The sequence below is a fragment of the Lactuca virosa genome, chromosome 4 (genome assembly GCF_052849685.1).
Source record: "Lactuca virosa cultivar CGN04683 chromosome 4, Lactuca_virosa_CGN04683_v6, whole genome shotgun sequence".
NCBI classification, from domain to species: Eukaryota; Viridiplantae; Streptophyta; class Magnoliopsida; order Asterales; family Asteraceae; genus Lactuca; species Lactuca virosa.
Genome location: NC_136429.1, coordinates 356,204,339 through 356,220,664, shown reverse-complemented (window position 1 = coordinate 356,220,664; position 16,326 = coordinate 356,204,339). Strand labels below are relative to the sequence as shown.

The window sequence follows — 16,326 nt, the reverse complement described above, 5'->3', positions numbered from 1 at the left end:
AGCACTCGTGATATAGGGAAGAGATGTGGGTACTTCTGTTTCATTTGGTCTTCGCGCTCCCAAGTGAATTCAGGTCTTTGCTTGGCGTTCCAGCGGACCTTCATTATTGGTATATGACTTTGCTTCGTCCTCTTAACTTCCATGTCCATTATTTCTACAGGCTCCACGACGAAGCGGAGATTCTCGTTTACTTCGATCTCATCGAGTGGGACTACAAGGGTCTCATCAGACATAAATTTCTTTAGATTGGACACATGGAATACATGATGTACATAGCTGAGCTCCTGTGGTAATCGAAGCTTGTAAGCCACTGGGCCGATCCTAGCAAGGACCTCGAATGGCCCGATACCGTGGGTTCTGTTGGGTTTTGAGCACTATAACACTCCTATTGTGCACATGCAACCCTAAATTCTTTGGATCTATGTTTTCTCTATTATACATGCATATATTCAATTTTTCCAAAGCATTGTCCTAACTAGCATATAAATTGCCAATTGAATAAAACATCTAGATAGATGACATACATTTTGAAGGACTTGTAGTTCTTGACCCTTGAAAGCTTGAGCACCTCAAGTATGATGCCTCTAATGGTTCACAAACACCAATATGCAAGAGGATGATTTAAGAGAATAATCTATTTATCTCCAAGAGAAGAGGCAACCAATTTTGGTCTATGGAGGGTTATATTTATAGTGTTGGACATGCTAGGTTTACACTTGGTAAACCCTAATAACCTATGACTTTCCACATTCTCATGCCCCATGGGTTTAACCTCCATGGACTATCCATGGATTAGTTTAGCCCATAATCATGGATCATTAGCCCACACTATAAGAATGATTGATTTACATAATCAATCCCCTTATATTTAATTAGTCTCTTTTGATCACAAAATTAATAAATTAATTCTTGATCAATACTAATTAAATAATTCCGTATTAATATATTATACTTGTAATATATTAATAAACCATAAATAACCTTATTCTCAAAATTCATCCTATCAAATTGCACTGGTGAAGGCAACCCAAAAGGAGCATGCTACAATCGGGTTAAGTACATTCCAGTTATAGTTATGGGCTTAGACACCAAATCCAACAGTCTCCCACTTGGATAAGTCTAATAACTATTACTGCTTTTGCACTTCAGGATCTGACTTAGCAATCGTAATATTTCAAAACCCTTTGTCGAACTCTGACCTAGTCCGTGACACATCCTTCAGATAAGTGATCATATACTCCTCTGTTCTCAAGATATATATGAAGTCAAACACATGGAACATTGTCATATTTATTGTCCTGCAATTTGTTTCCCGATTTCTGATTCATCTGACATAGAACATAACTGAACACATCAATTTAGTTCTGACCGGGCCCGACACATAAGTCAAAACAAAATCATCGAGGGGCCCAAGATATCACTTTTAATCCTCTTAGGATAAAAGGAACAGATAAACTTCGACATTATATGCTTGTACAAACTACTCATCAAATCATACACAACGACACGTTTTATAACATCAAGTTACTGATGCGTTTTCATGCCATCAATGCACAACAAACTTGTAGTCAAGAACTCATATATCTTGGTTTGAAGATTATATGATATTATCATGTTACAATTACTCGTGATAAATTCCATGAAGTAATTCAGGTGAGCGCGGGTTGAATCAAATACTCAAATCTTATTTCAGGAGCACTCATGAATGGTGTAGCAAACCTGTTGCGATGCCTAACTCCTTATACAATCTTACAAGCCAACTCATGATAGCCTTATTTCATACTTACTTCCAACGTATGATCGACTGTGGATAGTTTGAATAATAATAATAACCATAATTTTATTATTCTGGGAGTCAAAACATGCAAAGTGAAACAATAGTAAATAATTGACACAAGACAGTAACTTTACTTATAAATAAAACTCATTTTATTCATCATCAATTGTCAATTACAATTTAGCTATTACAAGTTTCGATTTATCTAATTACTAAAACTAATATCGTCCTTTAGCCCAATGCTCCTCGCATGCTTCAAGTGCTTAACCCTAGCCAGTCCTTTTGTAAGAGGATTGGGTTGTCCTCTGAAGATATCCCCTTTACCACGAGGTGCCCTTCTTCTACCTGATGTCTTATGAAGTGGTATTTTCTGTCCATATGTCTGGATCTACCATGATCTCTCGGTTCCTTGGTTAAGGCAACCACACCTTCATTATCGCAGAAAATCTCCATAGGATCCTTTATGGATGGAATAACTCCAAGGTCTCCGATGAAGTTTTTCAACCATATCGCTTCCTTCGATGCTTCGCTTGCTGCTATGTACTTTGATTCGCACGTTGAATCAGCTACAGTTTCCTGCTTGGAACTTTTCCATGTCACTGCTCCTCCATTCAGGGTAAACACCCAGCCCGACTGAGAGCGGAAATTATCTCTATCGGTTTGGAAGTTGGCGTCGCTATACCTTGTCACTCTCAAGTCATCACTCCCACCGAGGGTAAGGATCCAATCCTTAGTCCTCCGCAGGTACTTAAGAATGTTCTTAACTGCAGTCCAATGAGTTTTACCAGGATTCCCTTGATATCTGCTGACCATGCTCAAAGCAAAGGCCACATCAGGGCGAGTACAAGTCATAACATACATGATCGAACCAACTGCGGAAGCATATGGTATATGACTCATTTCTGCTATTTCAGCCTCTGTACTCGGACTCTGAGTCTTACTCATTTTGGCATTGCATTGGATAGGTAAGTCACCTTTCTTGGAGTTCTCCATGCTGAAACGTTTCAACGCCTTTTCCAAGTAGGTACTTTGACTAAGTCCTATTAGGCTTTTACTCCTGTCTCTCAATATCCTTATCGCTAGGATATAAGCAGCTTTATCGAGGTCCTTCATAGCGAAACACTTCCCAAACCAGGAATTAACCTCATGCAAGGTTGGGATGTAATTTCCTATGAGCAGTATGTCATCTACATACAATACCAGAAAGCTCACTATACTCCCACTAGCTTTGACATATACACAGGACTCATCCTCGCTTCTCGAAAATCCAAACTCTTTGACTTTCTCATCAAAACAAAGATTCCATCTGCGAGATGCTTGTTTTAATCCATAAATGGATTTATCAAGCTTACACACTCTATTAGGGTACTTTGCATTGACAAAAGCCTCTGGCTGACTCATGTAAACATCTTCAGCCAACTTTCGATTAAGGAAAGCGGTTTTGACATCCATTTTCCATATTTCATAATCATGAAATGCAACAAAGGCCAACATAACCCTTATAGATTTAATCTTCGCTACTGGTGAGAAGGTCTCATCATAGTCAACTCCTAGAGTTTGAGTAAAGCCTTTCGCAACCAGTCGCGCCTTATATGTGTGTACATTCCCATCCATGCTGGTCTTCTTCTTGAAGATCCATTTGCATCCGACTGTCTTTCGACCCGGTACATTCTCAACCAAGTTCCAAACTTGATTGTCATACATGGATGGAATCTCGTTGTCCATAGCCTCTTTCCATTTTGCAGACTCGGGGCCTGCCATGGCTTCCTTGTAGTTGTTAGGTTCATCCAAATTTACCAGTGTACTATCACTGATAAATGTATCACCTTCAATAGTAATATGGAAACCATAAAACTCAGGTGTATTTCTAACTCTACTTGAACGCCTCAGAGGTAAGGCTTCGTCAATTGGATCAACTAGAGTTTCCTCCTCAGGTTGATTGCTAGTGTTTGAGGTTCCTTCACCGCTTGACTCTTGAAGCTCTTCAAGGTCAATTTGCCTCCCACTGTTTCCTTGGCCTATGAGTTCTCTCTCACGAAATACTCCTCTCCTCGCAACGAAGACAACATTGTCACTCGGTCTGTAGAAGAGATATCCAAATGATTTATGTGGCTAGACGATGAAAATACATCGCTCACTCCGAGGTTCGAGCTTGTCGTGAGTTTCTTTTCTCACAAAAGCCTCGCAACCCTAAACTTTGATGTGATCTAATGTGGGAACTTTCCCTGTCCACATCTCATGAGGTGTTTTGGAAACCTTTTTGGTAAGGACTAGATTAAGGATATGGGCGGCAGTCTCTAAGGCATACCCCCAGAATGAGATAGGTAACGAAGCTCGACTCATCATGGAACGAACCATGTCTAGCAAGGTTCTATTGCGCCTCTCAGCCACACCATTAAATTGTGGTGTCCTAGGTGGTGTCAATTGTGAAACAATTCCACATTCCTTAAGATAGTTAAGGAACTCGATACTAAGATACTCTCCTCCACGATCGGATCGCAACATCTTTATCTTCCTGCCCAATTGATTTTCCACTTCTTGCTTAAACTCTTTGAACTTTTCAAAGGTTTCTGACTTATACTTGATTAAGTAAATATACCCAAATTTACTATAATCATCAGTAAAAGTCACATAGAAGCGGTTAGCATCCCTTGTGGCGGCTCTAAATGGTCCACATACATCAGTGTGTATGAGATCCAACAGACCTTCATCCCTCTCACAAGTACCAGTGAAAGGTGACTTGGTCATCTTTCCAAGTAAACAAGATTCGCAAGTGTCATCCGACCTTAAGTCGAATGACTAAAAAACTCCATCCTTTTGGAGTTGGGCTATGCACTTCTTGTTGACATGTCCAAGACGACAATGCCACAAGCATGCTTTATCCAATTCATTGGAAGAATCAATATTCAACACATTATTTCCTAAGTTATCTACAATCATCATAGTTTCATATATACCATTGCAAGGTAATGCTTCAAAATAAAATACACCATTACAATAAGCATAAATACCGCCATTTTCATTATTAAAGGAAAAGGTAAAACCTTGTTTATACAAACTGTGAAAGGAAATAACATTTCTCACCATATCGTCCGAGTAACAACAATTATTCAAATCTAAATTTAAACCATTACTAAGCAATAAAGAATAAACTCCAATCTTGGTCACATGCGACACTTTCCTATTTAGCATGATTAAGTTTATCTTCCTGTGCTCCACATCCCTACTTCTTTTTAGTCCCTGCAAATCAGAACAAATGTGAATACCACAACCTGTATCCAGGACCCAAGAATTAGCATGTGATGAGTTATTAGATTGAATAGTGTAAATACCTGCAAAGGAGGTCTTGACATAGGTGAGACCATGAGGTCTGGAGTTCCAACTTTGCATTTTGATAGAGAGTGAAAGTCAATCAAGTTATCATTCGAGATAGAAACATAATATAATTTGATAATTCCTATTTTTTAACTGTAAGTGGGAATTGAAACTAAGAGATAGGAGAATCTTTAACTAGTAAGAGTTACGTTTGTAATTTGGGGATTCCAATTGATTGGTTTGGGATTAGTTATTAGGGTTTAACGATATCGGCATGACATCCTACTTCAATGAAGCGCCTCTCAGACTATTAGGGGGAACCAAAAGGTATGACATCTAGGAATAGTGAAGCTCCAACGATGAACCAACAAAGGACGTAGGCCAACAGTGTGCAGAAAGCTTTGAGGGTGTGGCGATAACGAACAAGGGATAGGGCTCTGACTCACATGTTTGAGAGTGATGTTTTACTTTGGCGTGGGAATAGGAGAGTAAAAGACAATTCATGGGCCAACTTAGTTAATTAGGAGAAAAACCCAAATCTTTTACTTGGAAGTTGGAAGGAACCCAAAAATTTATATTTGGAGCCTATATTATGTAATTTAGGCAAAACAAAATTTTTTGTACATGTAGGATAAAATTAGGAGGGAAAAAGTAAGTTTTTCTTTGATACATTTAGTTAAGACTAATTATAGAAAAAACATTATATTTTTTCAAAAGTTCGGTTTAATAATTAATTTTTAATAAGTTTTGGAAAAGCCACCAATTTTTGGTAAAATGTTTCTACGCGGCCACTATTGCCTATTAGAACCAGTTTTAATAAAAAAAACACTATATTTTTCCAAAAGTTTGTTTGACTACCACTTTATGGGTGTTTTTGGCACAAGTCTGTATCAACTTAATCGATGTATTTCAATCGAACGGACCCATATCAACCCCGAGTTCTTGGCCATGCCATGGTCGCTACCAGACAAAACAAACGCAAATGTAACGCGTAACCACGTCGCGAAAGCCTAACCATTGTGTTGTGGTTCCTCTGGCAGAATCCAACTCCAAAAGGGCTTAATCCCTACAGATCATGCCTTGGCTCTTCAGATCTGAATCATTCCAATTAGAGGTGGCAATGGGTCGACCTAGGTTGGGTTCGAGTTCAACCCATTTAATAATTGGTTTGAAAATTTGAACCCAACTTAACCTGTTTATTTAAATGGGTTGATATTTCCAACCCAACCCAATCTTTTAGATAAATGGGTTGTCACCGGGTTGACCTATTTATGTAGTTTCTGACCCAACCTATTAAATAAATGGGTTAAACTTGGGTTAACCCATTTAAAATCAATTAAATAAATTATATAATTAAATATTATACCAATTATATTATAAAACGTAAATAAAACTTCATAATTATGACAAAAGCACAATCATAATTCATAAATACAAATAAATTGTTCAAATAACATTAAAAATGTTTAGTTTCATTGTGATTTTGGAGAGTAACCAGTATTATCGGTGCTAAAAAAATGATGGAAATTAGGATTACATTTTATTAAACATAGATAATAATAATGCAACATTATAATTTACAATTTAATACTTTGATTAATACATGATAATATTTAAATAATATTAAATTATATATATATATATATATATATATATATATATATATATATATTAAAGTTAAATGGGTTGACGAGTTGAAAATGGGTTGATAATTTTTACCCATGCAACCTATTTGATTAAATGGGTTAGACGGGTTGACCCAATTTAAGTTAAATAGGTTAAATATCTCAACCCAACCCGCTAATTTTGGGTTGGGTTCGGGTTGGGTTGGTGGGTTGGGTCGATTTTTCCCAGCTCTAATTCCAATGACCCAATGGATAAAGTTTCTAAATTTATCCACCCTAAGGTCTTAATAACTCTAAATCTCAAACCCTAATTCCATTAAGTCCATAAAAGGTCATAACTTGTACATGGACTCAAAAGAACCCACGCATGGCCCAATTTCCCCCACAATAAATGTCAAGAAGCATAAAACAACATAAAAAGCTATGAACTTCAAAAAACTCCAAGAAAAATAAGGGTTTGGGAAAAAATGATCAAAAGTTTATCCAAAACTTAGATCCTTAAGATAAATACATAAAGATGAAAGCTTTATATTTCGAAATAAGAAACATTTTGAACCTGGATGTTACGTTATGAGTTATTAGTTATGACTTAGAGCTTAGTGCTTATGACTTACATATCAAGGATTATGCTTACGACTTAGGCTTATGGATTAGGGATTATGGATTATGACTTATGGCTTAGGGCGTATGCCTTAGAGTTTAAAGCTTAGGTCATAAGGCTTAGGGCTAAGGGCTTAAGGCTTAGAGATAAGTGCTTATGGCTTATGGTTTATGTTTTATGTCTTATGTCTTATGACTTATAACTTATGGCTTATGGTTAATGGTTATGGCTTAGAGATTAGGCGGATGATTTATAACTTATAGCTTAATTCTTAAGGCTTACGGCTTACGGCTTAAGGCTTATTCTCAGAAGCCCACACTGATTCCCACCATAGCCCACTTCCACATCACCAACCTCCACACATCACACCCACCCACCCATATACCAAACTCTACCCCCACCCATACCCATAACACCCACCTCGCCTCGCATCCATAACTACACTCCCATGCTCACATACCCTCACCCTATATAATCTACACCACCCCCACCTACTAACATACCTACCCTTATACATACACCCATACCTACCTGTCCATTCCCACAAGAACATACCTTCACCGAACCAACCCTACCTTTAACACACCTACACCTCCACATCATACACCCATACACCCTATAACTTATGGCTTAGGGCTTACAGATTAGGGTTCATGGCCTATAACTTATGACTTATGGTCGTTGACTTAGGTCTTAATGCTTATGACGTAGGCCCTAAACACTAAACATTTAAACCATACAGCCTAAACCCTAAAACATATATATATATATATATATATATATATATATATATATATATATATACACCATACAAATTAATTATTATTTAAAAATTATAGGTGTTGTTTGTTTTGGAAGTGGTTAAATGTCTTTTGTGTTTTTCCATGTTTGCCGAAGAAGATGTGCACTTGAGAAACGTCTACCCGCCATAATGGAAAAGTGCTCATAAAGTACTTTTGTAGAAAAACAAACGAGGCCATAATGTGCATGTACATCCAATACGCACACATATACATTTTCAACTAATATATTGATATTTTTATTTTGAAGAAATAGATTATTAAGATTAAATTTTATATTAAGTTTAGGATAATTCTTAATTTCTTATATATATTCGAAATTTAAAAATTTTCAAAACTTAAAAAATGAAGTAAATCAAAAAATTCAAAATTGAATATTTCGTGAATATTGAAAACCTCATCCCATCCGCTCACGTTCCTAATTCCTATTACCCGAACACGTTTTCAACAGCTAGGGTTCATGTTTTTGGGGTTCATGCTTTCGTCGTTCTCTCATGAGGTCTTTGATTCTTCTCCGCTCTCCACCACGACTCCGCCATATCGTCCATTAGCCCTTATCGTCACCGATCCCAAATAGAAAGCTTATTTTTCGGTGATTGTATTAGACGAGAATGTGTAGGACCACAAACTTATGTCTTCCGAGACGGTTCACCCTACAAAAGATCTAAATACTGGTAACGATCCATTTTATCTCCTTTATTCCAATAATTGGAACAAATTTAAATCCTCACTGATGAAAATTATGGTTGATGGAGTATAGTTATGTTGATCCCACTTTCAGTCAAGAACAAGATTGAATTAACTCATGGTACTTTGCCTAAACAGTGTCCAGATGTCGCTACCGCCTATCAAGTAAGTATGATATTAGATTATGTTTTTTGAAATGGTTTTTATCAGTAGTTCATTATTTATTTAGGATTTTAATTTTACCCATAATGAAGTCTAACTTGGGTGTAGTGTTGGTTTTTGATTCCGATTTTCTGGAGTTGTTGTTGAAGATTCACCACATACAAAACTACAACCGGTAAATGCTCATTGTGGATCTCATTTTACCCAGGACTGGGACATTTTTCCCCTGGATGCTATTCTGTCTTATTAGGACTTTAAATATGCTGTCAGACCTAAGTTTAATTAGTTGTGGATCTTCATCATTGTTAAAGTGTTGGTTTAGAGGCTTGATTAGTTAAGGCTTCTTATATTATTTGTTGACAACTTTGAATTCCCACAACTTAAGTTACACTTCTCTTATACTTTGTTTTAACAGATCAAATCATAATTGCAGGAGATCATTCAACTTTATCTACAGGAATTACAAGTAAGTTGCTCTTCTCCTCATGAGCGGTAAAGAAAGTAAATTTTTAGATTTTGATCTCCAATATTTATCAAGTTGATTTAATTTTTGGCAATATTATATAATTGATGTATTTGCATTTTTGTAGAAGTGTTTGGGAGTAAAAGGTGGCTATTTTATGTTTTGTGTATGAGATTGAAGGTATGGTTTGTACAAAAATTTCTAGTTTATTCTTGTATTCGACAGTCGATCTCTAGAAAATTTTAAGAATGTCTCCAAGAACAATGAGTATGTTGTGAATGGCTTAATGCAAGAAATATCAACTAACTTTGATTTATTTATGTATTAATTATGACATTATTTGCTATGTTTTATATACGTTGTGTATATTTTTCCTACAAAGTAGGGGCATTATATAGCCTCTTTGCCCAGGGCATGGTAGACCTACAGACTGGTGTTGCTCATTCTGATATTTGACATCTTCTCCCAAATTAGCCTTTATCATGAACATAATGCCCGATGATTTATCTACTGCACTCTGGTAGCGATATAGTGGATGTCGATGTTTCAGGTATTTTAATTCAACAATTTTCATATTTATATTTGTAGTAAAGACAATTCTTTCATGAAGTTCCTCTGCAAGGTGACTGCTATAAAGTGTGCATTGATGAAATGGTAAAAAAAAGATTCATTTATACCCATGAAATTAGAGAAATAAAAACATTTGAGTAGACATATAAAACTTTTGTCTCATTGCTAAAATAACTTGTGAAACATTCAAAGGTTTGTTTATTTCTGTTAACTTGCATGTGCATTACACTTTTTTTTTCTTTTATAAACTATTCTATTAAGTTTTTTATTTACTTAAGTTTGTTTCAATGTTGTTGGTATAGGTACCAAATATGAAATCACCTCAAGACAATGAACTTCAAAACTCAAAGAAGCGCAAAACAACTTTTATATTGAGTGATAGCCTTCTCAAGAAGACAAGGAACAATACCAACAAAATAAAAGTGTAGTTATATCTATTTTTTGGTGTACCACGTTATTGCTTTCTTTACAACTTTTTATTAGTATAAGTTTTTTTTTTGATATTTTAATTAGGGATCTTATGTATCGATTTGCATTTCAATTATTAACAATATCGATTTCTTTTTCTCGTTTCATCTATATTGTGTGTGTTGACAGAACACTAATGACTACAATTTAAATTACTTTCTATGATTGTAATACAAACAATAGTCACAATCAACAATGTTTTCGTGTCTAAATGATAAAATAGGATATACTAATAACCACTTTTTATTGTAATAATTGGAATCTTGGTCACACTTTCAACAACTTTGTATCCATAAATCAATTACAATTATTTTGCAATTGATTCTCTATGTCAAAATGATAGAAAATAGTCATAGTTATAATGTTTTATATGTCTGAATGATAACATCAGTCATGAAAAATAATACAAATATGGTCGTAAACTAATATTAAATCCGTAATTATATATACTATTAATTGTAAAAAACTTGAAGAACAGTAACTTTTTTTCTCTTTTATATTTGGACACGGAAGTTTTCTTTTTCGTTATTTTGACACTGAAAGTTCTATTTATCTTTGTTTCGCACACACCGCCATACCTTTTCCCATCCTTATATTCTCTTCCTCAAAGCCGGTTGCTGCCTCCACTGACTCCATTACACCGACTCCAACATTTTTGCCCTCAACTCCATTTTCCCTCTTAATTTTCATTCTCACCTCCATCAACACACCGTCGCTGACCTTGCTTCCCTCAGCCTTCCTCCGACAGCCTTCCAATCGAACGATGAGGTCGACTTCTACTACTCCTCACTATTTCAGTTTCTTCCAATTTCGTTTTATGTTGGCTTTTAATTATTTGGTTTCAACAAACAGGTAGCAGTCGATCTGAACCCTAGAAATTGGTTTGTTCACCATATGGTTGACTATGGTCTAATCAGCCAGGTACCGATGCCCTTTCTTTCGTTTTTGGTTTTCTACACCACCGCCGACCTTGCCTCCCTCAGCCTTCCTCCACCCTTCCTCCGACGTCGTTCCCCTCTCCGATGTAGAAAAGAGACTCCTTTACGAAGAACCGACAGAGAGAAGATGCTTTTCTGCTTCAAACCTCAACCAGAAGACAGAGTTGGTCGATGAGATCGAAGAGGGAGATATCGACAGGAGAAGACCGGAAAGGGGAAAAACGCAGCAACTTTGTCGTTGCTGCTTCTGGTCAGAGGGAACGGAAGAATGGGAACCTGCTTTGTTACAGGTAAGTTCTTCAGTGCACAACATTTTCTCTTGCAGTTTTTGATTTCTTGTAATAATCTGTAAAGGGTTCTTTCCTTGATTTGTAGGAATTCAGTGGTGATGTAGACAACTGTTTTGGTGGTTTCTCTGAAGGTTTGAATCCTTTTTAAATTTCCATCTTTCAAATCTCAGTGGTTTCAGAACTTATTATAATCTGTTTTTTGCAAGGATAGAAAAGGGAAGATTCAAGACTGAACTAATTGATCAGGACAGAGACATGGGAGGTGTCAAAGAAACTGAATCTCATCATTTCATAATATTAGAGAATCTGGAGAAAGATCTATCTCCAGTCTTGATGAAAGACTTCATTTATGAACAAGCTTCAATCGCAACACATACTTATGTTTTTCAAAGCCTGTCAATTGAACCATATGCAAGAGGAGTAATTATTGTGGATAGCAAACAAAAGCTGAAGAGGATGCATGAATTTATAAGCAATCCAAATCACTTTATTATATCTACTTTTTCTGGAAGGTAACCATTACTTAATTTTCTGCTTTCATTTACTGAATTTATAAGCAATTCAAATCACTTATTTTCCCATAGGCCATGGGTTATAGCTGAAGACATGCTTAGAGCTGAAACTTTCAACATAATGCAGATCCTGCAGCCAAAGTCTGAGGTGAAAGTTTTTTACTTTTCTTTCTATAATTAGGAGTAAAAAACAGTTTCACATAATTCACATCTCAACTTTTTATCTTCTGTTTGTTCTTTATTGATCTTTGACGTTCTTGAAATCCCAATTTCCACCGCCTTAAAGATATTGTAGACGTTGTCTTCTAATTTCCGTTTGCTTCTTCCTTCGTCTTCTGCTGTCGTGTTCTTATTGTCGGTCGTTCTCTCTGTTTCTTTTGTAGGTTTGTTCTCTACCTCTGGCCGCCAACAGGGAAAAGAATGGTGGGGGAAGAGAAAAGGCATCTGATGGTGCAAATTTTTTTCGGTGATCAATCTGAAGAACAAGAGGAAGAAGAGGTTGAATTGTATTTGTTATTCATCTATCTCTTCATGTATTTGTTCCCCTCTGAAACAATTGACCGGTATTTCACATTTGTATATTGCGATATGGGTTTGTAGGTGTCATCGATTTCTCAGAAAAAGGAGTGGTGTCTGTCGACGTGTCAGGCCAGACGCAGGTGTTGACGTCCACCGTCTCCTTCACAACCTTCGACGGTGAGTCTGCCGACTCAACTTTCATTTTTTTGTTTTTTTTGTTTTTTTTTTTTTTTTTTGTATTTGTATATTGTTGGTGTAAACATGTTGAAATTGGCTTTAGGTGATGTGGAGGAATTGCTGTAAGATTGGATTGCAAGCTTTTTCAACAGATCTCAAATTTTTCACATATCAACATCGTTTTAACCCCCTTCTCCTTCAATAAGGTATCGTTATGCATCCAAATAGATCAGTGCAACCACTTCTCCAGGTATTTTTTTTTTTTTGTAACTTTTAGGTTGAACTATAAAAAAGACACGATGTTTTTGTATTATGATTGTTATCTATTCATATGATGCAGATCAAACTACGGAAGCTTCTAAAGAAGTTGCAATAACTAGCCATCCTTCAATTGGTGAATATGAATTCGGATTAAGTACTTCATGAGGTTCATATCCTTTAATCAAATAGATAGAGACAAGGTGACTATTGTTAGAAAGTTTTGAAAAAATAGAAGTTTTCCAGATTAGCTTCTTGATATCAATAGATGCACAGGAAAATAGCGAAGTTGTTGCTTATTGCCATTGTTGACTTGGTTTCTTTTATTGCCATTGCTGATTTTATTTGCTTATATGTGTCGTATAATGTACTACCTATTTCTTTATTCTTTATTATAACATGGATCTTTGGTTGCAGGGTATTTTAGACCTTTCAATACGGACTTATCCTTCCTTACCAGATGTTGTAACACGGTAAGATAAAGGTCCGATTCTGATTCAAACTATCGTATTGATTAGGTACGAAGGATAAACAAATAAAAAGTTTTTTTTTACATTGAGGCTTAGGAGAGCTGACTGAATGGGCATGTTTAACCGATTTGAATGATAGAAAAGAAAATATTAAGATATAAAACTTATAACAATAATGTTGAAGGGTTTCATAGTTAGAGTATGCACCTGATATGTTGTACTAAACCACTCTCTGTTTCGTGTCTATATAGATTTGATGCGGTTTATCAAGTTGAGGTTATTTCCTATTGATGTGGTATATAAATGTTGTTTATCAATATAAATTTACTTTTTTTTTCTGCATTTATATTGTATATAACTATGATGTTATATTTTTGTGTTACCATAAGGTGTGCTGCTACTGTGCTACATCTAATGAGGGTACTTTTCATTATACCATGACAAAGTCAACCTCAGGTCCTGACTCTTCCCTTTATTTCATCATTTCAAGATTTGGATTTGAATAAAGCCTATTTTTTCTTAAAGCAAGTCTAATTTTGTTGTAAATGCTCTTTTATTTATTAATTTTTCTATTTTCAATATGTTTATTAACTGTTTTTATACTCTTTATTTACATGTTGTTTTAGACAAATGGAGCTCCAACTAAATAGATGCAACATTTTTCTGCATCACAACGCCCGTAGTACGTTGGACAACCCGGGTAGTTTAAATGTTAAAAATATACTTAACTTCAACATTACTTAAATATGTTTTTTTTTTATTCTATGTTTTATCTATTTTGAGGATCATAAATATCCATATACATGGGAATTTATAGTGCAATGTTGTACAATAGAAATACATTGGTATGTTTGCATTAGTTTTTTTAATAATGAATTGTACTTAATGCCGGGATAAAGAAGATTATAGTCCATAATGATTTTGAATGAGGTTTTGGCACAAATTGTGTCACAATCACATATTCATTAAATTGTACGAATAATAGACCTATACGTTATAAGGGTAAAATAGTCGTTTAATTATTAAGACAATTGATTCAGACTAAAATATAAAAAACCTTGAATAATTATTTCACATTTTAAAGTTGTTTCCTCATGCTACTTACTAAGATGACAATTGATTCAATCGTGTCTGAGGTGAGTTATAATATATTGCATGTTTAATATATGTTTTATTTTTGTCATTTTTTTTGCTACAGAGATAAATATCCTATTGTTGAATGTCGCAGGAAATAAGTTAAGTGGCAAGGGTGTTGGTGTAATGCTTGATGCTGATGAGTATGTGATGTAATTGAGGTCAGGGGTATAATTGAAAATTCATACATAGTTCCATCCAAAACCATTACTTGTACCGGTAGGAGGGTTCTTTGGTAAGGAATGGTTTTCCAAGTTGTTTCAACTTTATGTACAATCTAGGCCCAGGTTTGACTATTTAATGTCAATTGTCTCATTCTTAAGTTTGACAATAACCATTTTCTTTATTTGAAAAGACCAATAATCTGATTCAACAATTGTTGATCCAAATTTGGTAAAAAGATTCTTGAGCCCCGTTTTTTTTTCTTTTTCGTGCATCTGTCATGATTTATGCTCATCATAAAACTATTAAAATGGATGCCCCTTGGCCATCTTTCTGGGTCAGGGAATCTGGCGAGAGTTTTAGAGCCCATGTATGCACTGTATCTTGGTCAATGAGATTTGGATATTAGGACAACATCCACCAAATAGCAATATACTTTCATATCTTTCAGTATTATAGCAGCATTCATGATTTCTTTCCTTTTTATGATTGATAAATAAATAAAATTTCATTGTTGTTTCTTGCATTTAGCATTTATCATCTTATTTATAAAAAAAACAACCAATGAGTTATCTAACATGCATACTCATATAGAAAAAAAATCAACAAATGTTTTCATATACTACCAGGACTGAAAAAAGGACCATTGAAGTTATCTGGACCAGGGGCTCATTCAGGTGGTTTTCTTATTAATTCTCTATTGTTTGTAATATTTTCTCTAATTTTTTAAGAAATAAATTTCCGGAATTTTGATTATTTCAGTGGATGTATTTGATCCCTAACCAGGTTGTTCAACAGAACATGAAGTTGGTGCAATCCCCCGATGGCAGAAAGTGGCTGTATGGAGAAGTTCATGGCAAATTTTTGAAGTCCGTTTATTATTGGATTTTTTCTCTGATCTCCATCTTTAGTCGTTGGTTTCACCATATCTGCAAGCAATTAAATATAATAGGTAAATCATCTCAAAACATTTTTACTTTTTGGGTTCTTTTCTAGGGTAAAATACACTAAATAACAACATACTTTCAATGATTTGTTTGTCATATGAAGACCCTTTCTGTATATGTAATATGTTTTCATTAATATTATATTATGTTCTACCATTTGGTACAACTTGAAATAAGGAAAAAAAACAAACACAGCGCCAACGGCGTGTATGATTCCCCTCTAGTTTTAATAAAATGTGTCTTTATAATACTTATGATCATGTTTCACTTAAATGTGTGTCTCTATACGATATGCAATAGTCACCAAAATTGATTCTTTTTGTGACTAATTATTAGCAAATCGCCACTTATGAAATTAATTACATGTGTGACCATTTAACGAACATGGTCATGTTCATCATAATTACATGTCTGCAAAAGATACCCAATAGTCTTAATAAACTTTAAACTA

The 16,326-nt window shown here is 35.1% G+C and overlaps 1 protein-coding gene across 20 annotated transcripts; it reads left to right on the top strand.

Annotated features, from left to right (window-relative positions):
• The first annotated feature begins 11,061 nt into the window (after nt 1–11,061).
• On the top strand, nt 11,062–16,125 carry LOC145108655 (uncharacterized). 20 transcript variants are annotated; one of them, XM_079045721.1, is made up of 15 exons: nt 11,062–11,236; nt 11,321–11,696; nt 11,782–11,827; nt 11,908–12,208; nt 12,281–12,356; nt 12,592–12,706; nt 12,809–12,904; nt 13,008–13,154; nt 13,245–13,365; nt 13,580–13,635; nt 13,884–13,927; nt 14,022–14,088; nt 14,259–14,314; nt 14,861–15,605; nt 15,715–16,125. In XM_079045721.1, the coding sequence occupies exons 4-6, from the start codon at nt 11,952–11,954 to the stop codon at nt 12,676–12,678; spliced, it is 420 nt and encodes a 139-aa protein (XP_078901847.1). In that variant the 5' UTR covers nt 11,062–11,236; nt 11,321–11,696; nt 11,782–11,827; nt 11,908–11,951; the 3' UTR covers nt 12,679–12,706; nt 12,809–12,904; nt 13,008–13,154; nt 13,245–13,365; nt 13,580–13,635; nt 13,884–13,927; nt 14,022–14,088; nt 14,259–14,314; nt 14,861–15,605; nt 15,715–16,125. The 20 variants fall into 20 exon arrangements, with proteins under 20 accessions (XP_078901847.1, XP_078901845.1, XP_078901846.1 ...); XM_079045719.1 differs by having other exon boundaries at nt 14,259–14,332; XM_079045720.1 differs by having other exon boundaries at nt 14,022–14,156.
• Nucleotides 16,126–16,326: the final 201 nt, after the last annotated feature.